Source organism: Chrysemys picta, chromosome 8, assembly GCF_011386835.1.
Source record: "Chrysemys picta bellii isolate R12L10 chromosome 8, ASM1138683v2, whole genome shotgun sequence".
Taxonomy (NCBI): Eukaryota; Metazoa; Chordata; order Testudines; family Emydidae; genus Chrysemys; species Chrysemys picta.
In genome coordinates, this window is record NC_088798.1 from 72,907,748 (window position 1) to 72,929,975 (window position 22,228).

The window sequence follows — 22,228 nt, forward strand, 5'->3', positions numbered from 1 at the left end:
ATTTTAAGAACAGTGTGGTATCTCACAGAGCTCAGGTTCGTAGGACACCTTGAGCTTTACTTTGTGAATGTAAAATACTCTAGGCATCTCTTTAGAATTCCCTTAGAATTCTGTTTAAAAATACATATATTGGTCTATGCCCAAACACTGATACCAAAGGATACAATCAATACACCAGTTGTAGTCTTAGCTTTTCGCAGTTACCAGAGCTGTTGCTTTATAATCATCCATAAATAAAAGCCCTTGAGTCACTGATTTCTTGATTTAAGAAAGATATTTTACTTGTGTTTCATACACAAAAACTGATAACCAACAGTGGCTTAAAAAATTAACACTACTCCACTTTTCCACAAGTGTACAAAAAAGAAAGAATGGATTTACATTCAACAGTAAAGCTTAAAGTCCAGTCTAGGTAATAGTTCCATTGACATTCACATACACAAGCACAGAATAAATATTTCAGGATTCTTATAAGAGCATACAGCATACATACAGTATTTGAATTTTACATAATGAGTGTTAATAGGGTCAGCAATTCATAACCTCATTGAAAAGTAAAACTAAAACCAAAAAAGGTTGTGTGGGAGATAACACCAAGACACTGCACAGAGCTAGCAGGTAAGCAGATCTTGTGTGAGAAATAGTTTGCTTCTGCTTCTTTATATTAGGACAGTTTGTTTGCAAATGTTGTGTATTCAAAGTGCAGATTAATGCAAAAAATTATATTCTTGTATTTATTAATACATGCAAGAGGCAGCGCCCGAGTGACCCAACAGAATAAAGCTGTGATTGGCAAGTGGCCGATATAATACAGATGTTTCAGGCATTTTCTCTAAAGCACTTTAATAGCAGCAATTATAATTTCTAATAGCTGTAGATTGACTTCTGTTTGGGTTAAAGGGCATCATATTTCTTTAACATTTACAGCTATATTTTCTTTATAAATAAATATATCAAATAACAAATAGCATAGATAATGTGTTCCTTTTTTCTCGCTTTTGCATATCTGTTGTGGAAAATACTCTGACCTTTTCAGAGACATTAAGTGCAAAAGAATGTTAAATAGACTGGAAATAGGATGTAGAGGAAACATCACAGTCAGTTACGTTCCCTAGGTGTCAGCCCATCCCTTGTTGTCCCACTCTGAGGGACATCCTTGCTAGGATAATCAGGACTTATAATGACAATATAGCCAATGGCTTGGTGAGAGTTATACTTTATGGTATCTTAAAGAGCTGTAAATGTGAGCTTTTCTTTGCTGGAGTGTGTACAATACGTCATGCAAAAGACTCAGTATTCCACACAGCTGGTATCTATATTCAAAAAGTCTGGTTATCTCCTTTGAGACATTTCCTCCCCAGCCTGAACATCTTTGAACACTACATTCATTAGGTGTTTCCTTTGTTGTTCATATTTTACCAGCTCTTCTTGCATTTATAATCTGATCTTGTATCACCTAGCTGACATCTGCACACAAATGTTTCCAATCAGACACAGGGTGCACAATATTAAAACTTTTAAACTTGTCCTGTAAGTGTCATCAAGACAGGATCACAGGAATCACAATGCAGAGAGTCCAACCTCTCACTGGCTGTACTGTGAAGATTCTCCTTTTCGGCGTAGGAGAAAGGAAACTTGTGTCTGCTTTTTAGAGTCTGAAAACAAGCCAGAGTGGAGAAAAAAAGTTAACACCAGACTTAATAAAGCTTTCAAGACAAAACCTGTTAAGCAATCTAGATAGACACTGTGAACTTCCTGCTGATTTCTGAAGTCTATATATACACAGGAAATTTGTTAACAGTAGGAAGAAGTTGGGAGTTGCTACATAGGAGAGATCTGCCAATATTAAAAAAAATGGCTAAGTGGGTTCTGACAGTATAAACCCCTCACTGGTCACTGTTGTCAGTGGTGCTGTTCCCCTTTTCTTTTTTCTCCTGAGTCTTGTTTCCCTTCTTCTTTTTCTTCTTTTTCTTGGTCTCCTCCTTCTTGCCAAAGGTTATGAAGTCACTTTTGTCAATTTGGCTGTTTGGTGGTTCCTGCCGGATGGAGATGATCGCAGGAGATCCCGGGATAATGAATTTGTCTGGCAACTCACCGGGACCAGCTTGTTTGGGATTGCCAGGTCCATATTTAAAGGTCCAGCTGTTGCTGTTCACACCAGCTCCCACTGGGGGGGACACCTCTCCTGCCTCAGGTTCTGAAAAAGTCAAAACAACATTAAAATCTTACAGCAGCATCAAATACAATTAATCAGCTAATATAGCATACACAGGGCAAACTAAGGGACCCTTAGCACCTAAGGGACTCTTTCAAACAAGGTTCCAAATTGGGCCTCATAACTATGGATAGTCTTCTCCATAGCCTTTCCCCCTTTGAAAGACAAGTATGGCTACTCCTCTAAAATGCTCATGAAAAGTGAAAGTCTTGACAGACTATGAACTGGAATGCAAAGTCGGAAATTAGAGGGACGATGGGTGTCAAATTGGGAGTGAATTGGCAAAGATGTTTGAAGAGGAGAGTAAATATTTCAGTGATTTCCTAGACTGGAAAATTCTCTGTGAATTTTCTTGTCATGTTGTAACTCCATAACAGCAAGGCCTAAAACTTCAGATTTTGGTGACCCCCTCTTGGCATTCCGATGAAATATGGTAGATCCTTTTATTTTGGAAGCTACTCATTGTCAAATAAAAATATAAGAAAGCTTTGTCATCAGCATTTTGCAGACATTTCAGGCCTTCTAGTAATTTGGACATAACTAGGGAAGTTCTTAATTGGTGTGCTAGACTCACAGTCTATACAGCCCCTGCTTGGTTTTAGAACTCTGCCATGGTTTCTAACGTACCAAGCGAAGCAGGAATGCTTTAAACTAGGCAGCCTGTAACTAGCTTTCCAGTATAAACCCAATTTTGAATCCCACTGCCACAACTTTGCCAAAACTAACCAATTTACTTGAAATTTCTCATGTGTGGTCTTCTGCCACTAACAATATGCTGACCAAATGTGATGTGGATTACATTTGTAGGGAGCTTGAAAAATAAGCTATTTTTTGTTTGTTTTGTTCTTTTACTATCTGAAGAGTCTTGAACACTTTCAGTGGCTATTAGCCAGGATAGGCAGAGATGGTGTCCCTAGACTCTATTTGCCAGAAGCTGGGAATGGGTGACAGGGGATGGATCACTTGATGATTACCTGTTCTGTTCATTCCCTCTGGGGCACCTGGTATTGGCCACTGTCGGAAGACAGGACACTGGCTAGATGGACCTTTGTTCTGACTCAGTATGGCCGTTCTTATGTTCTTATATACTTTTACAAACTCCCAATTTTGGACAGAAACTTCAAATTTATTTTAATTTATCTGTCCTGAGTATTTGCTGGAGACTGAGTATTTTGGGGAAGATTTGATGCTTATGTTTGGAGTTATTTGTTATGACCTTTTAAACCTTTGAAGTCTGATCAAAATCTTATTCTTGTGTACTGTAGAGAAATGTAGTGTTGCAAATAGAATTGCAAGCACCTGTCATGGTTATAACACACCTCCTGTCCACACACACATGCGTGCAATAGTGAATAAACACTGTCAGCACCATTGTAATTAGATTTGCTCTGAACAAATCTCGCCACCATATTCTGCATTGAGCCACTCTGCATGCACTGTTGCAGTGGTAGAGTAGACCAAAAGCACCAGCATTTCAGCGGGACCATTGCAATTGGTCCTCTCAGCAGTCCCACAATGCTTCTACATTCTCTTCTGTGATCCGTGTGAAACATGTAATATCTCTTGTACTTCTGTATCTCACTATGCGGTTCTGCAACTTCTGCAATTTTAGGCATAGACGTTTTAAGTTTTAAAAGGTATTATGTATGCAAACCAAAAGGTTTTCGTGTCTCAGAAATAAAGAACACATTTTTAAGTTTACAGTCTCTCCTTAAAACTGTCAAGTATCAGAGGGGTAGCCGTGTTAGTCTGGATCTGTAAAAAGCAACAGAGAGTCCTGTGGCACTTTTAAGACTAACAGATATATTGGAGCATAAGCTTTCGTGGGTGAATACCCACATTCGTCTGACGAAGTGGGTATTCACCCACGAAAGCTTATGCTCCAATACATCTCTTAATCTTAAAGGTGCCACAGGACTCTCTGTTCCTTAAAACTGGTTGCATACATACAAATCTCTGATATGTGTGATGCTTCTTGATCTTTGCTTTTCATGCAGATGTTGTACTTAGGGTGACCAGGTGTCCAGTTTTCAACCAGAACACCCGGTCGAAAAGGGACCCTGGCAGCTCCGGTCAGCACTGCCGACTGGGCCGTTAAAAGTCCCGTCGGCGGTGCTGCAGGGCTAAGGCAGGCTAGTCCCTACCTGTTCTGGCACAGTGCTGCACCCTGGAAGCAGCCAGCAGGTTCGGCCCCTAGGCAGGGGGCCCAAGGGGCTCCCCCCTGAGCACTGGCTCCGCACTCCCATTAGCCAGGAGCCTGCTTTAGCCTTGCTGCGCTGCTGACCGGGAGCCGCCTGAGGTAAGCCCATTCCCCAACCCCGAGCCCCAACCCCCTGCCCCAGCCCTGAGCCCTACCCCAAACCCAGAGCCTCCTCCTGCACCTCAAACCCCTCATCCCCAGCCCCACCTGAGAGCCAGCACCCTCAGCTCAGAGCCCTCACCCCTCCCACACCCCAACCGCCTGCTCAAAACCCGCAGCCTTCACCCCTCCCACACCCCAACTGCCTGCTCAACCCACACTCCAAATCCCTCAGCCCCACCCCCCAGCCTGAAGCCCCCTCCTACACCCGAAACCCCTCATCTCCAGCCCCACCCCAGAGCCCGCACCCCCAGTTGGAGCCCTCACCCCCTCCCACACCCCACAACTCCCTGCCCCAGCCCAGAGTCCCCTCCCGCACCCTGAACTCCTCATTTCTGGCCCCACCCCAGAGCCCTCATCCCCTCCTGCACCCCAACCCCCTGCCCCAGCCCAATGAAAGTGAGTGAGGGTGGGAGAGAGCGAGCCACCGAGGGAGGGGGAATGTAGTGAGTGAGGGCAGGGCCTCGGGGAAGGCACAGAGCTATGGTGTTCGGATTTGTGGAATTAGAAAGTTGGCAACCCTAGTTGTACTTTCACGTTCTAGACCCTACAAGGGCAGTTTAAATGCTATATTAGCATGTATTTGAGGACATTTGTGTAACAGGTGGCCCATGGAATCTTTGTGAGTAAGGTAAGATGATTGTTTTCAGTATGGGACATATAAACAGGAAATAGTAAAGCATGTCTTCTCCTGGGAATGGTGTGATCATAAAGAAAGGTTGTTGTCTCCTACATGATTAAGAGACATTAGCTCTGTGGTCAATTATTAGATAAACCTGTGTTATGTATGGGAACTTAACTTACAATAAATACATACATTAATATGACTAGATAAAACTGTCTCAGCTTTTTTGCTTGTTTTGGGACAGTTGTTTTGGTGAGCTAAACTGGATTTCCCTGTTTTCAAATATCTTCACTTTTTTGGAATGTTAACAGAACTTTGTGTCCTTTCTTTTTTACAAAATTACAACATTCCTGTAAGTTTCTTGTAACATTAATTTTGAACGGCTGACTTTTTTCATGTTTGTTTTTGATAATACCAGTGTTTTGGCAAGTCGCTTAACACCCAAGACACTAATATGTACTTTCAGCCTTCACTCCGTCTTAATTAAATTGTTTGCCTGGGGATGTGTGTACATTTGGTATCCCCCTCATTTCCTTGAAATAATAAATTATGGAACTGAATAGTGTGTGTCTTGGCCTAGTTCCAAATGAGGAATTGATCCTCTCTCTTCTTGTATACATAAAATGTGACCTCTTATATTCCACACTTTAAATCAAGCTTTACTTGACAAATAAATATTTTCTCCTTCTCAACAACCCCCATCCATCACTCCTTCCAAATAACCCTGGCACAGATTCTCTTTTCTTCTATTCCTGCGTTGGGCACATAAACGGGAGAGACAGAAGTGACCTTAAGCCACTTTTGGACCTCCCTAATTCTGGACTGTGTCAGAGGCCTGCACAGTGCAATAAGGTATAGCCCCAAGGTTTCTTTAAAGTGTGTTGGCTTATTATGCCCCTCTATAGACCACTATATCAGCAAAACAACTGGAGCACAGAGTACTCTGGCCATGCTCCTCCTGTCCTCAACATGTCCCTTATACCAGGGAGAGGGGCTTTATGTTGACCTAATGATTAGGGTATTCTGCAAGGGTTATTTAAGATCCCTTTCTGCAGTGTAAAGGGGTATATCCTATGGCACAATGTAGGGGGGTCCTGGATTGCCTGAAAATGTTAAACAAAGTGCACGTGTCTGTCTGTACCACTGAAATCTAATGCAAAACAGGATACTGTCTCTTTAATCTGGTTCTGCTTACACAAATTTACTCACCAGATTAAGTGACTAATATACATCACAAATCCTTCTGCTATAGTGGAACCAAACTTAGCAAACCCATAATATTTACCCTGGAATCAGGATTCTGTGAGCACCAAGACTAAGGGGTTTGCCTTCACTTATCTGTCTTTATCACAGCCCTTGAATACATTTTTTGCCCTTATAAATTAAGCATATTAATACTCCTTAATACTCACTAAGCCAAAGGAAACTAATTATCCTAACAGTGGGCTGAGGAACTCAAAAGCAGGGAGACGGCTACAGACAGAATGTAATAGGTTCATGATCATCATTTCCTACTAGCAGGGCTTCAGTAGCCTTTTCAAGAAATTTCACTTCTGCTTGATTTACCTGACAACAGTGTTTATATCTGGAGTGTCAGGCAGGAAGGTCACAGTTCAGTTGTACTATCACTGCATGTTTAGGCATTTCAGATCAGGGATAAATGTCACCTACCCCTCAGTTTCTAAAGCCTCTATAACGAGTTATTTATTGTCTGATCAACAAGCATTTAACACACAAAACCTCTCTATTTAGATGTAACTTTACACTTAACAGGATTAGCTGTGCTTCCCTTGCATATTTTCTGTAGCTTAATACATGCTTTTAAGATGTTTATTGAACTTATAAGAACTGTCTAAATAAAGCTACCCCCCCAACTATATTCATCACACTTCATTTAAAGTGTTACACTCCTTTTCTCTGCACCCTACAGCTATATATGACCTTGTCAGAGGTCATCACAAAGAAAAACAGGACTGGCCCCTTCTTGCCAGTGCCTAGGCATTCCCTGAACTGGAGCTGACTAGGTAAGTAGTGCTCTCTCCTTTGTCTTGTTCTCAATGAATTCAGGAGTCCTTATGTTCAATGATCAAATGATTTATTTTTAAAACATAGGCACAAAACTGAAACTAAACCCAGACTGCAGCTGCAGCTCCCTGACACTACAGATATGTGTGCATGTCTGCGTTCTAAAATGGAAGATGCCTTTTTGACCTCATCAGCCACCACCCACAGGCTCAAAGACAATGCAAGCATCTCAGCAGACCTCTGAGATACTGCTGAACCACACCCCTCCATGGCTTTCAGAGACACTGCACAACTGAATATGCCAGATTTTTTAAAAGATGAAATATAAAACTAAAATCATGAACAGCAGTAGTCATGAAAAATCCTAGGCTACTATTTGCAAGAAGTGTGTGTTGAAATTACAGCATGGATAATTTTCTGCAGCCCTAGATTCCCCCTTTAGTTTCAATTCAATAAGACTGTGGTCAAGGTTGTATTGTTTAGAAAGCAGTTTCATTCCACCCCAGAGAGGCTGCATTTCAATTATGAGCAAAGTGACCCCTGTGTAGTTTGTGGGTTTGGTAATCTTTTGATGAAAGACGCTAAAATAAATGTCTGTCACTCAGATTTTATATGGCTATCTTTTGGAAAATCAGATTTGTGCATTCACTCAATTGAGGGGTTGGTTTTTACTGGCTTGTACCCTATTCCAAATGCTGTGTAAGCAGAACAGAGCTGACATGCAGAATGACGGGTTAAAATAGTCTGGAATTGAGATATCTTCTAAGTGCAGAGCATGATGCCTGCTTCACAGAGCACAAAACATCATGTCACTCAGCCGGCAAATCAATACTCCCATCAAGACTGGGCCAGGGATGGAGGTTTTTTTCTCATTGACATTTTATTTTCTCTTTTTTAGGGACTGTGCATACTTGAAGTCTCTGCATAACCCCAAAGCTAAAATCTGGCATTTGCCAGGAACAGGTGGTGCTCACTTTACATAATGAGAACTGTCCATATAGTGTAGTGCTTTGTCTTTGCCTCCCATCTCTCTGCAGCTTTCTTAAAGAACCTTTGTCAGAAGAAGGCTGAGTTTAGTGTGAGAGCAGATGTGCCCCTGCTAAAGGGAGGTAGAAGCATTTCTGTACAGCTCTATCTTCATGCAGAGATATTTGTGACTATGTGACATGCTCAGCTGAGACAGTAGCTTGCTTCTATTCTGTCCCTCCCCTTCCCATTCATCATTTTGTCCTTGTCTGTAAGGATTTCAGTGGCTCACGGATCCAAGAGGTCATTCAGATAAAAGCTTTCAACCAAACCATCTATTCTTAGTAGTTTTAAAGGAAATCTTTTTGAATTGTTTGATTTTTCTAGCCAACAGAACACACACGCTATAGACATTGTGAATCTAGGACTAACCCAGTCCTTACTGACAGACTCCTCCACCCTCATATCAGTGCAACCACATTGTTATCAATTAAATGCATTTATTTAAAATGGAGATCAGGCGACAAGCAGGAAGTAAATCGCAGGGAAAGCCAGTCATTAACCTGATCTTTTCCTCCCTGCCTCCTTTGCTGATGCACTGACTGCAGCTTCTGCCTCTGGCTGGCATGATGAATATTCACTGCTATAAAGAGTCTGACATTCTGCACACTTATTCTGAAACAGCATGCCAAGTGCAAGCATTATGTGCACTGGAAAAAAAGACCTCTCTGTGTCATTCGGGGGAACTCTGCAGACATTCTAGCTGCACTGATCTTCCCTAAGCCTTTTCTGGATTAAAATGCCCATTTAATCTTTTTTTTTTTAATCAAGAAAAGTGGTAGATATTGAATTTCGAGATAGGGAAGTGATGCAGACAGAAAAAAGTTAAACCTCAAATAGCCTAACCCCGGTGTCTGCAAATGATCATAGTCTTTTCAAAGGATCACATCAATTTGGAATTTTAAAAAAGCAAGCAAATAAATAACTCTCGCTCTTTGCACTTCCATCTGTTTGACCTGTCCTACCCTACTGATTTAGAGGCAGAATGGGCAAAATAAAAGCTCCTCCCCACCAGGGAGCCTGCTGCCTTAATCCCTGCCTGTGTTTAAATACAGTAACATTAAACTAGGTAATTATAGCGCATATGGTGTGTGAGATCCCCAACCCCCAACTGCTCTAACACCCAGGCATAATACAGGAGAAAAGCAACAAGGACTTGCTGCATTTTCTAGTTTGATTTGTGGTGGTTATTAGTGTTCTGGCACAACTGGACTTTAAAGAAAAATTCTTACAGGGAAATTAAAAAAAAATATATTTATCTCAGGTACTGGAGTAGCTCTGCCACTGTGTTCTGGGCTGTTATTACAGCAGGAACTGACTTGCCAGCTACCATAGGCTAAAAATCAGGCCTCTTGTGGCCAAAGCGTAACACTGGATAAATGCAAGCAAATAGAAGAAGTCGTCTACAGCCCCATTGCTCCCTTATTAGAGGAAGACCCTGCTCTTCAGTTCAGTTCAGCTTCTTATACAGCCTAGGATGACCAGATAACAAGTGTGAAAAATCGGGATGCTCCTTTTTTGGAGGGAGAAGGGGGTACAGTTGCATATGTAAGACAAAGCCCCTAATATCGAAATGGTCCCAAAAATATTGGAACATCTGGTCACCCTAGCCCAGCTCCCCATAGCTGAATGTCTCTTGGATCCTGGAATGCAGGAAGGTACCCGTTACTCCCCTTAGTCAGCAACACAGTTTTAACCCTTTCCTCACCCAATTTAGATCAGGGACTATATATGACATGCCTTAATTATAATGCATATATCTGGCCGCCCGCTATATTCTTGATACAACTGGATATATATTGCAGTTTGGTATGAATGCAGAATACATATCCTAGTTTGCTTAGTCTATAGATTTTGCTACTGACTGCTCCAGACTCTGGGCTTGCATTATATGGATTTTTATTTGCATAATGTATAGGGTGACCATATTCCCCTAAACTGAAAACAGGACATTGTGTAAGCTGCCTGGTGTTGTCACTCACCTGAGGCCTGCTGCATAGGGCTGACAGCCCAAACCACCTGGCATCACCGCTTGCCTGAGCTACCTAGTGTCACTGTTCACCCAAGCTCTATGGTGGGGTAAAGGGCTGTCAGCCTGAGTCCCACCACATGGGGCTCACAGCCCGAGCCCCACCACGCAGGGCTCACAGCCCAACCCGCCTGCCGTTGCCGCTCATCTGATCCGATGTCATGACTTTTTTGGCAAAACCGGGCATTTGTCTTGTTTGCTCTTTCCTGAATGTTCCTCCATGCCCATCTAGGGCAAGAGCAAATGGGACAAATGCCCTGATTTGCAAAAAACATCATGATGTTGGGGACAGAGCTTAAAAAAGGGGACTGTTCCGGCCAAAATGGGACGTATGGTCACCCTAATAATGCACTATGCCTACAGTCTGGTAGTGGCAATTGTTAGGAGATTGTGATTATAGGTGGAGAAATCATGGAAATATATTTTAATATAATCATATATATACACATTTAAAATATGATTTAAACATTCAAAACAATAGACATCATTTGCCTAATTTTGCACAAACAATAAAACAATGCGCAGTGAGAAATGCAGTTCTACAAACCCGACCAGAGACAGTTTGTATGTGTCACTAGACTCAATAAACCCAAACCCTCAAGAGCTACCCCCTCAAACTTTTTCCCTGCAGGTGCTCCCTTTTTCCCTAAACCCTCTCTCCATTCAGGCCTTTCCTCATCCTACCCCCATCTCCCTCCAAAAAGGAGACTGACCCCATGAGCCCAATCTTTGACTAAGGGAAAGAGATGGTATCTCAAAACAGGTCCCAACTCCCAACTGGGGAAAGGAGAGAGCTGGAGCTTCACTGATAATGATCTCTTCTTTCGTCACATAGAATTGTAGGGCTCCAGACCGGGGTCTCTCCCTCTTTCCCCTGCCTAAGAGTTTTGTCCTCTGGGTGGGGGTCTTCCCTCTATTCCCCATGATCAGGGGGTTGCAAGCCTCAGGTGTATCTCTTTACGCACATCCAGGGTGTGTGCACTCTGATCTGAGGTCTTTACCGCTTCTCAGGGATTGGGGGCCCCCAGGAGGGAGATTCTCCCCACTTTTGCCTGCCTGAGTTTTGGGCTTCCATGGACAGAAGGATCTTCTTTTCTCTTAATCAAAGGATTGGGCTTCTGGGACACAGGGAACAGTTGTTATGAGGAAGGAGAGACCAGCAGACTTGTGAGCTGGAATCTGAGTCCACTTTAACAAACTTTTCGTGAACTGAGTTTCTGGAACATAAATAACCCCAATGAGTGCAGGTTGCATTGCTTCCATTTCCTGATGCCTTAAGCATTGCGGCTTTGAACAATCAGAGATGTCAAACCAGAGCCCAGGTGCTTTTATCCAAAAATTGTGAGGGACACGGAGCTGGCTCCACAAACAAGCTTTTACACCTCCTACCCTGCATCATGTCTTACAATTCTACCATGAATGTGTGTGTTTGCACATGCATCTCTGTGTGTGTGTGTGTTTGTGAATAAAGTAGAACCCTGATTTTATGCACACCAATCTTACAGACAACCAGTTATATAAACCATTTTTCCCAACAGAAAAATAAATCACATAACAAAAATGATGTCGATGAAGAACAAGTCAGTCTCCCTTCATATTCTGATGCCTTTAATGCACTGGAAATCACTTGCCAGTGGTTTGAAGGACAAGAAGAAAGCAATGCAGTGCACCATACTGCAACTTCTGCACCACACTTACTATAATTTTGCGATGGCCAGTTTTATGAACTTTTACTTTATGAACTCCTCAGTCCCCAATTAGTTCATAAAATAGGGGTGATACTGTAGTGCTGTGTCCTCCCCAGTGCTGCATCCCCATGTCCCCCATTGTGCTCTCTGTCTCCCTGGATTGTTTCCACCCAATGCTCTGTGTCCCACAGTCCTGCCATTTGTTTTGTGTCATCCCACCAAATGTCCCCACTAGTATTGTGCCCCCAGCACTGTGTCTACCCCAGGGCTCTGTAACTCTTGTGTTCCCAGCCTCATGCTTTTGTGTCCCCTTAGCGTCCCCTCACCTCATGTCCCCTCTAGCCCATGGAACTATCTTTAGCATTTATTTTATTTAGCAATAACGCATGGAACCCACAGGTCTGTCTCCTGTAAGATATTGGCTTCAGCAGTTAACATAAGGCTTGAGGCCTATGAACAGGTCCATCCCCACGGGGGTGCAAGGCTCCGGACATAGGTGCCCAGTTTCTAATCAGCCAGAGGGCGCTCCCCCCGGATCCGCCCAGGCCCCACCCCTGCCCCCACTCCACCCCCCAAGGCCCCACCCCATCCTGTTTCTTCTCACCCCTGCTCCACCCCCGCCCCACCTCTTCCCTGTCTCTTCCCACCCCTGACCCACCTCTTCCCCACCTAGTTCCGCTCCCTTCCCCCAAATGCGCTGCGCCCTCGCTCCTCTCCCCTCCCCGCCAGTGCCGTCTGATGCCGGGAGCGAAACATCCGATCTGCGGTAGGCGCTGAGAGGGAAGGGGAGGCGCTGATCGGTGGGGTCTGCCAGCGGGCATGAGGTGCTGGGCAGAGGGGGAGGTTCTGGTAATGGAGCTCCTCCTTGGCCCCTCCTCCCTGCCCGCCTGCCTGCCACTTGCCTCCCTGTTTGCCTCCTCACCCCGCCCACCTGCCTGCCTCCCACCTCATCTCCCCGCCTGCCTCCTGCTACTGAAGGGCCACCCAAAGCGTGGTCCTAGGTTACAGTAAATCAGGTCGCCCTGATTTACTGTAACCTAGGGATGGCTCTGCCTATTAACTTTGGCACAGATAAATGGCCTAATGGTCACCCCTAAGTTTTGGGGAGCTGGGAACAGAGTGTGTAAGGGTGTCTATAATGGTATCTATAATGACACCAGCCAACCACAGGAACATGAGCTAACATCAGCTTTTGCATATTTTAGGATAGAACATCTGCAGCTGTTTGGCCACAAGAGTGCCATGGCAATGAATTGACATACATGATAATAATTTGAGATCATTAATATACTAACCTATAGGAGAAAGGCACCCCAACATTAGTAGGGTGAGGAAATACAAATAAGGAAGAGGGGAGAACCCCCTACTGAATACGGATTAGACATAGTGGCATCAGTGTAATGTATTATAAAAGCTGTATCCCAGCCTGTGGGCAGGAGGAAAGAGAGATATAGCCCTTGGGAGGTGTCAGGATGATGGTCTCTGTGACGGTGAGGAGGAAGATAATGGCTAACATTTCAGGTTGTTCTTCAAGGGATGGTGTGAGTAAATGAGTATTCTGATGCACATTCTACATTATCTCTATACACCTTGATGGGTTAGAGTGTTTGTGACTTCGCTAATTAGTTAATAAACCATTATAAACACAGAAGGGTTCCTGAAGTGTGAGTGTTGCAATTGTGCACAGCGGATTTCCCAACTGAACAGTAATTTTAATAATACTGGACCTGGTCTTGGGACAAGAACCTGTCAACCCTCAGACAGATAACTGGGAATTCTTAAGTAATCAATATAATTAATACACAATCTATAGATAGGGCTACATCCCCAACTATGTTTCCTCCTCAGGTTTCTGTGTGTCCCCTATGCAGCTGCTCTACGTCGTCCTCATGCTCTGTGGGACTAGTGTGCCCCACAACATTCCCCTCAGAACAGCCCCTTCACCATAGTGGTCAGACTGGGAGACCCTGTTTCTTTCAGGGCAGGAAGGAGGAAATTAACCTCTGCTCAACCTCCTCCCTCTGCTGGGTCTTCAAATGCAGCCACCCAGAGATCACCCAGCACCAACAGGAGCTGTGGTGGGGAGTGCGGAGTAGTCAGAGAATATTTTGATCCAAGGGGCATTAAACAGAGATTAACAGCAGGATGTGGCCATGTCTAGGGAGAGGGAGAGAAGCCTTTTCATTCTTTCCTCCCTAGCTAAAGCACAAGCAAAGTTGGGTGGGAATTCAGCAGGGAATGTGAAGTTTGAGGGGATGACATGTCTTCCCCACACTCCCAGTGGTTGCATTTATGCCAGAACCCACCCAGCTCAGCATTACACAGAAATCTTTCTTTCTTACCCCTTATCTTATCTTTTCTTCCTCAGGACTCAGGGCTCCTCAGGGAGTTAACTCATCTGTTACTGGAACTGCTAGCAGTGTATCCCCCTAAAGCTTTTGAAGACTTAAATAAATCACTGAATGTAGTGTCCAGCCAGGACAACAAACTGACATTTGCAATAAAATACAATTGTGTATACTTCCTCTGAGGGTGGGAGGATGGGTGGGGTGCATTCTATTATTATACTGCAACATTTCAGCATCAAACTGTTATATACAATTTTAAAAATAAATTACTACACCATGTTCCTTGCTTTTTTCTTCCTTCTTTCCTTTGTTCTCTCTTTACTCTACTTTGTCTCTTTCCTTACACCATGTACCCTGACGTATCCTTTCCTCAGGAAAATTCAACACCAGGTTTCCGTAATTTTACTAGTGTTTAACAATTTTAACATTAAAGTATATTTATCTAAAACAGTTATGCTTTCATCTCACTCCTTTTTCTCAGAACACCTTTCTGTTTGAGAAGCTTTCTTCCTCTCTAAATCTACTTCCCATTCATGTTTTTTCCCCTTTATTTCACCTATTACTCCTCCCTCTCTTTCTTATTTAGGGCTTGGTTACACCTGTGAGTTAGAACACACTAAGGGTACGTCTACACTACGAAATTAGTTCGAATTTATAGAAGCCGGTTTTATTGAAATCGGTTGTATACAGCCGATTGTGTGTGTCCACACAATAAAATGCTCTAGGTGCTCTAGTCGGCGGACCGCGTCCACAGTACAAGGCTAGCGTCGACTTCCAGAGCATTGCACTATGGGTAGCTATCCCACAGCTATCCCACAGTTCCCGCAGTCTCCGCCGCCCCTTTGAATTCTGGGTTGAGATCCCAATGCCCGGATGATGCAAAACAGTGTCGCGGGCGGTTCTGGGTACATGTCGTCAGGCCCCTCCCTCCCCCATCACAGCAACGGCAGACAATAGATTCGCGCCTCTTTACCTGGGTTACCTGGGTTACCTGTGCAGACAACATGGAGCCTGCTCAGCTCAGCTCACCGTCACCATATGTCCTCTGGGTGCCGGCAGACGTGGGACTGCATTGCTACACAGCAGCAGCTGCTAACTGCCTTTTGGCGGTAGACGGTGCAGTAGACTGGTAGCCTTCATCGGCGATCTGGGTGCTGGCAGCCGTGGGGCTTGCCTTTTGGCAGTAAATGGTGTATTACAACTGTTAGCCGTCCTATTACAAGTCGGGTCATCGCACGTTAGCAGAGTCTTTCCTGAGCAGCCAATTGTGCAATAGGCCTGAAGACCATCGTCATACACCGCCCCGTATTTGCTGCCAAGCACCCAGAAAGATGCCGAGGGCTATCAGTCACGCTGCACCGTCGTCTTAAGATGTAAAAAATAGATTTGCTCTGTATTCATTTGCTTCCCCCTCCCTCCGTCAAATCAACGGCCTGCTAAACCCAGGGTTTTCAGTTTAATCTTTGGGGGGGACCATTCTGTGTGACAGTTGTTTGTGTCTCTCCCTGATGCACAGCCACCGTTCTTGATTTTAATTCCCTGTACCTGTACGCCATGTCGTCACTCGGCCCGCCCTCCCTCCTTCCCCTAGTCCGTCAGATACTACGTTTGCGCCACAGCTCAGAGAGCTGAAAAGCGGTTCGCGCCTTTTCTTTGAATTCTGGGTTGAGATCCCAATGCCCGGATGATGCAAAACAGTGTCGCGGGCAGTTTTGGGTACATGTCGTCAGGCCCCTCCCCCCTCGTCACAGCAACGGCAGACAATAGATTCGCGCCTTTTTACCTGGGTTACCTGTGCAGACAACATACCACGGCAAGCATGGAGCCCGCTCAGCTCAGCTGAGCTCACCGTCACCATATGTCCTCTGGGTGCCGGCAGACGTGGGACTGCATTGCTACACAGCAGCAGCTGCTAACTGCCTTTTGGCGGTAGACGGTGTAGCATGAGTGATAGTCGTGGGGCTGGCAGCCGTAGGGCTGCATTGCACCAGCCCCTTGCAGGCAATGGTATATTATGATTGGTACCCATCGTCGTCATACTGGTATGGCTGTCAATCATGGCCACCTGGGCAGACATGCTACTGTTTTGATGATGATGGTTACCAGTTGTAATATACTATTTTCTGCCAATTGCCCAGTATTGTCTGCTAAGCACCCAGAAGAGGCCGAGGGCGATGCTGGGTGCTGGCGGACGTGGGGCTGGCAGACGTGGGGCTGCATTGCTACACAGCAGCAGCCCCTTGCCTTTTTGCAGATGATGGTATTTTATGACTGGTATCCGTCATCGTCGTACTGGAGAGGCTATCACTCATGCTGCACCGTCGGCTGCCACCTTAAGATGTAAAAAATAGATTTGTTCTGTATTCATTTGCTTCCCCTTCCTCCGTGAAATCAATGGCCTGCTAAGCCCAGGGTTTCCAGTTTAATCTTTGGGGGGACCATTCTGTGTGACAGTTGTTTGTGTTTCTCCCTGTTCCTGTACCTGTATGCCATGTCGTCACTCGGCCCTCCCTCCTTCTCCTGGTCCATCAGATACTACTTTCGCGCCTTTTTTCTGACCAGGCGCCACAGCTAGCACTGGGATCATGGAGCCCGCTCAGATCACCGCGGCAATTATGAGCACTATGAACACCACGCACATTGTCCTGGAGTATATGCAGAGCCAGGACATGCCAAGGCGAAACCCGGACCAGGCGAAGAGGCGATTGCAGCGCGGCGACGAGAGTGATGAGGAAATTGACATGGACATAGACCTCTCACAAGGCACAGGCCCCAGCAATGTGGAAATCATGGTGTCACTGGGGCAGGTTCATGCCGTGGAACGCCGATTCTGGGCCCGGGAAACAAGCACAGACTGGTGGGACCGCATCGTGCTGCAGGTATGGGACGATTCCCAGTGGCTGCGAAACTTTCGCATGCGTAAGGGCACTTTCATGGAACTTTGTGACTTGCTTTCCCCTGCCCTGAAACGCCAGGATACTAAGATGAGAGCAGCCCTCACAGTTGAGAAGCGAGTGGCGATAGCCCTGTGGAAGCTTGCAACGCCAGACAGCTACCGGTCAGTCGGGAATCAATTTGGAGTGGGCAAATCTACGGTGGGGGCTGCTGTGATCCAATTTGCCAGGGCAATGAAAGACCTGGTGATATCAAGGGTAGTGACTCTGGGCAACGTGCAGTGAATAGTGGATGGTTTTGCTGAAATGGGATTCCCAAACTGTGGCGGGGCCATAGACGGAACCCATATCCCTATCTTGTCACCGGAGCACCAAGCCACCGACTACGTAAACCGCAAGGGGTACTTTTCAATGCTGCTGCAAGCCCTGGTGGATCACAAGGGACGTTTCACCAACATCAACGTGGGATGGCCGGGAAAGGTACATGATGCTCGCGTCTTCAGGAACTCTGCTCTGTTTCGAAAGCTGGAGGAAGGGACTTTCTTCCCGGACCAGAAAGTGACCATTGGGGATGTTGAAATGCCTATTGTGATCCTTGGGGACCCAGCCTACCCCTTAATGCCATGGCTCATGAAGCCGTACACAGGCAGCCTGGACAGGAGTCAGGACCTGTTCAACTGCAGGCTGAGCAAGTGCCGAATGGTGGTGGAATGTGCATTTGGACATTTAAAAGCGCGCTGGCGCAGCTTACTGACTCGCTCAGACCTCAGCGAAAAGAATATCCCCATTGTTATTGCTACTTGCTGTGCGCTCCACAATATCTGTGAGAGTAAGGGGGAGACCTTTATGGCGGGGTGGGAGGTTGAGGCAACTCGCCTGGCCGCTGATTACGCGCAGCCAGACACCAGGGCGGTTAGAGGAGCACAGCACTGCGCGGTGCGCATCAGAGAAGCTTTGAAAACGAGTTTTGTGACTGGCCAGGCTACTGTGTGAAACTTCTGTTTGTTTCTCCTTGATGAACCCTCCAAACCGCCCCCCCCGACCCGGTTCAATCTACTTCCCTGTAAACCAACCACCCCACCCCACCCTCCCCTCCCGCTTGCAGAGGCAATAAAGTCATTTTTTTTAACATTCATGCATTCTTTATTAGTTCCTTACAGAGGCAGGGGGATAATTGCCAAGGTAGCCTGGGATGGGTGGGGGAGGAGGGATGGAAAAGGACACACTGCATTTTAAAACTTTAAGTCTTATTGAAGGCCAGCCTTCTGATGCTTGGGCAATCATCTGGGGTGGAGTGACTGGGTGGACGGAGGCCCCCCCACCGTGTTCTTGGGCGTCTGGGTGAGGAGGCTATGGAACTTGGGGAGGAGGGCTGTTGGTTACACAGGGGCTGTAGCGGCGGTCTCTGCTCCTGCTGCCTTTCCTGCAACTCAACCATATGCTCGAGCATATCAGTTTGATGCTCCAGCAGACGGAGCATTGCCTCTTGCCGTCTGTCTGCAAGCTGACGCCACCTATCGTCTTCAGCCCGCCACTTGCTCTGTTCTTCCCGCGATTCAGCCCGCCACTTCTCCTCTCGTTCATATTGGGCTTTTCTCATCTCCGACATTGACTGCCTCCAAGCACTCTGCTGTGCTCTATCAGCCTGGGCGGACATCTGCAGCTCCGTGAACATCTCGTCCCTCGTCCTACGTTTTCTCTTTCTAATGTTCACGAGCCTCTGCGAAGGAGAAACATTTGCAGCTGGCGGAGGAGAAGGGAGAGGTGGTTAAAAAAGACACATTTTAGAGAACAATGGGTACACTCTTTCATTACAAGGTCGCATATTTCGGCTTGCAGGCAGCCATCGTAGGCCACAGTGTTTTGGCTTTTTTAACCTTCTTAACATGCGGGAAAGGTTGCAAACAGCAGCGCATTTCCCATATCAAGGATGAATTGGGTTGTCCATTTAAAATGGGGTTTCAATGTAAGAGGAGGGGGCTGCGGTTTCCCGGTTAACATGCGGCACAAACACAAGTAAACCACCCCCCCCACACACACACACACGATTCTCTGGGATGATCACTTCACCCCTCCCCCCACCGCGTGGTTAACAGCGGGGAACATTTCTGTTCAGAAGAGCAGGAACGGGCGCCTCTGAATGTCCCCTTAATAAAATCACCCCATTTCAACCAGGAGAGCTTTCTGGAGATGTCCCTGGAGGATTTCCGCTCCATCCCCATACACGTTAACAGACTTTTCCAGTAGATGTACTGGCCGCGATTGCCAGGGCAAAGTAATCATTAAACACGCTTGCTTTTTTTTTGTAATGTTTACAAATATTTACAAAGTTACACTCACCAGAGGTCTCCTGTGTGCCCTGAGGGTCTTGGGTGAGTTCGGGGGTTACTGGTTCCAGGTCCAGGGTCACAAACATATCCTGGCTGTTGGGGAAACCGGTTTCTCCGCTTCCTTGCTGCTGTGAGCTACCTACAGTACCTCCATCCTCATCTTCCTCGTTCCCTGAACCGTCTTCCCTGTGTGTTTCTCCAGTGAGAGAGTCATAGCACACGGTTGGGGTAGTGGTGGCTGCACCCCCTAGGATCGCATGCAGCTCCACGTAGTAGCGGCAAGTTTGCGGCTCTGCCCCGGACCTTCCGTTTGCTTCTCTGGCTTTGTGGTAAGCTTGCCGTAGCTCCTTAATTTTCACGCGGCACTGCTGTGTGTCCCTGTTATGGCCTCGGTCCTTCATGGCCTTGGAGATCTTTTCTAATACTTTTCCATTTCTTTTACTGCTACGGAGTTCAGCTATCACTGCTTCATCTCCCCATATGGCGAGCAGATCTCGTACCTCCCGTTCGGTCCATGCTGGAGCTCTTTTGCGATCCTGGGAGGACTCCATCACGGTTACCTGTGCTGATGAGCTCTGCGGGGTCACCTGTGCTCTCCACGCTGGGCAAACAGGAAATGAAATTCAAACCTTCGCGGGTCTTTTCCTGTCTAGCTGGTCAGTGCATCTGAGTTGAGAGTGCTGTCCAGAGCGGTCACAATGAAGCACTGTGGGATAGCTCCCGGAGGCCAATAACGTCGAATTCCGTCCACACTACCCCAATTCCGACCCGCAAAGACCGGTTTTATCGCTAATCCCCTCGTCAGAGGTGGTGTAAAGAAACCGGTTTAAAGGACCCTTTAAGTCGAAAGAAAGGGCTTCGTTGTGTGGACGTGTCCAGGCTTAATTCGGTTTAACGCTGCTAAAGTCGACCTAAACCCGTAGTGTAGACCAGGCCTAAAGCAGCCCTGGGCGCCCTAACTCCCAACCTGTCCACACTGGCAAGGCACGTAGAGCACTCTGACTCCTCAGCTAGAGCGCTCCTGGTACTTCACCTCAGCGAGTGGAATAATGTTTGCTGCGCCTTGGCTACAACGCCCGGGCGTCAGTGTGAACGAGGTGTTGCATTACTGCACTCTGATTGGTCTCCGGAAACGTCCCATAATCCCCTTAAGTCAAGTGGCCACTCTTGTCATTGTTTTTGAATTGCTGCAGGAATGCGGATATGCCCTTTCAAAGCTCCGTTTTTGACATCCGGAATGCTTATCTGCTCCGAGACAAAGCAACCATTACTGTGGAATGCTGTGTGTGAGAGAGAGAGGCGGGGGGGGGTGTCTGCTGCTGTCTGAACTTACAAGACAGCATGCTGACATGCTCTCAGCCCCCCAAAAACCCACTCTCTCTCTCCCCCCACATACCTACAACACACTCCCTGTCACACTCCACCCCACCCACCCCCATTTGAAACGCATGCTGCAGTCACTTGCATGCTGATCTGTTAGTCTTTAAGGTGCCACCAGACTCCATGCTGGGATAGCTGCCCATAATGCACCACTCCCAATGCCGCTGCAAGTGCGGCAAATGTGGCCATGCAAGTGCACTTGAAGCTGCCAGTATGGACAGACTGCAGCGCTTACCCTACTGTGCTCTTCGAAGGCTGGTTTAACTCAAAGCGCTCTACATCTGCAAGTGTAGCCATGCCCTTAGTTAAACTGTTCTCCTTAAAAAAACAAACAAACAAACCTCCTTCCCCACACCTCTTTCTTTCTATTTCCTCACCTCTTCCTCATGTTCTGCTGTGCTCAACCTCCTCCTCCTTCTTTCCTCATTTTACCTCATTGCCAATTCTCCCTCCTCCTCTCCTTGTCTCACGAATCTTTCCTCTTCTTTTTCCTACTCTTTTCTCTTCCACTACTCCCACATTACACAGTGCTCATCCAGATCTTTCCCCAGTGGGTCTGCAGACTCCCAGAAGCCCTTGTGGTTTTCTCCTCCAATGGGGCCGTGAAAGCTTGTCCTGATTAATGATGCTTGCTAAAGAAAATGATGGCTTTCAGCTGCACTGAAAAGGGGTCAATTAAGCACTCTTTGAGAGCCCACTGGTCTAATCCATTGTGGGACCATATTGTTATTGCTGAAGTCCTGCTTTCCAGCTGAATTTGACAATGGTTGTCAATCCCAGTCCTTCCTGCCCCTTCCTCAAACAGTGCTGAACTTGGCTCTCACATGGGTGTGGACAGCGTCAACTGAGTTTAACACTTATTTGAACAAAGCATGTTCAACCCCTAATACAATGAAGGGCCATTGTTGCTTTAAAATGGACACTGAACTCTGTCCAAACCTTGTCCAAACCAGTGGGTCAACCAAATTCAACACTGGCTGATGGGGGTGTGAGAATATTTGACACCCGTTGTCCAAAATGGCTAAAAAGTCTAATGTAGACAGAATGGCAAGCATTTTCGAACCTGTTGCCTAAAATTAGGCTCTTAGGGGGAGATTTTCAAAGGCTCAAATAGCACTTAGGTGCCTAGCTGGTATTTTGTGATTTTGAAAATCTTTCTCACAGCCCCCTTATATTCTTATTTAGGCACCTAAGCAGAACTGTTCTGATTTTAATGGCACTGAATACCCACAACCCTCATTGATTTCAATAGCAGTTGGCGCTCCTTTGCACCTCTGAAAATCAGGCTGGTTCTGTTTAGGAGCCAAAT

The 22,228-nt window shown here is 46.1% G+C and overlaps 3 protein-coding genes across 12 annotated transcripts in view; all 3 read right to left on the reverse strand.

Moving 5' to 3' along the window:
* Positions 1–255: 255 nt before the first annotated feature.
* The window catches only part of LOC101941509 (protocadherin alpha-C2), a 316,181-nt gene continuing 294,208 nt past the window's right edge, over positions 256–22,228 (reverse strand). For 7 of the 10 annotated variants that reach the window (XM_065554815.1, XM_065554816.1, XM_042840749.2 and 4 more), the window contains exon 4: positions 256–2,197. In XM_065554815.1, the coding sequence (XP_065410887.1) occupies positions 1,887–2,197 (311 nt within the window). In that variant the 3' untranslated portion in view covers positions 256–1,886. The remainder of the gene's footprint in view (positions 2,198–22,228) is intronic. The other 3 variants (XM_065554819.1, XM_065554818.1, XM_005280858.5) reach the window with 1 other exon arrangement.
* LOC103306249 (protocadherin alpha-8-like) overlaps positions 256–22,228 on the reverse strand; it is a 307,323-nt gene continuing 285,350 nt past the window's right edge. The window contains 2 exon segments of the mRNA XM_065554821.1: positions 256–1,655; positions 2,096–2,197. The gene's annotated coding sequence lies outside the window, so the exon portion shown is untranslated.
* Positions 18,329–20,885, reverse strand: LOC135973139 (uncharacterized). The gene is made up of 2 exons (XM_065554824.1): positions 19,550–20,885; positions 18,329–18,952 (listed from the first exon to the last, which is right to left on the reverse strand). The coding sequence occupies exons 1-2, from the start codon at positions 20,088–20,090 to the stop codon at positions 18,450–18,452; spliced, it is 1,044 nt and encodes a 347-aa protein (XP_065410896.1). The 5' UTR covers positions 20,091–20,885; the 3' UTR covers positions 18,329–18,449.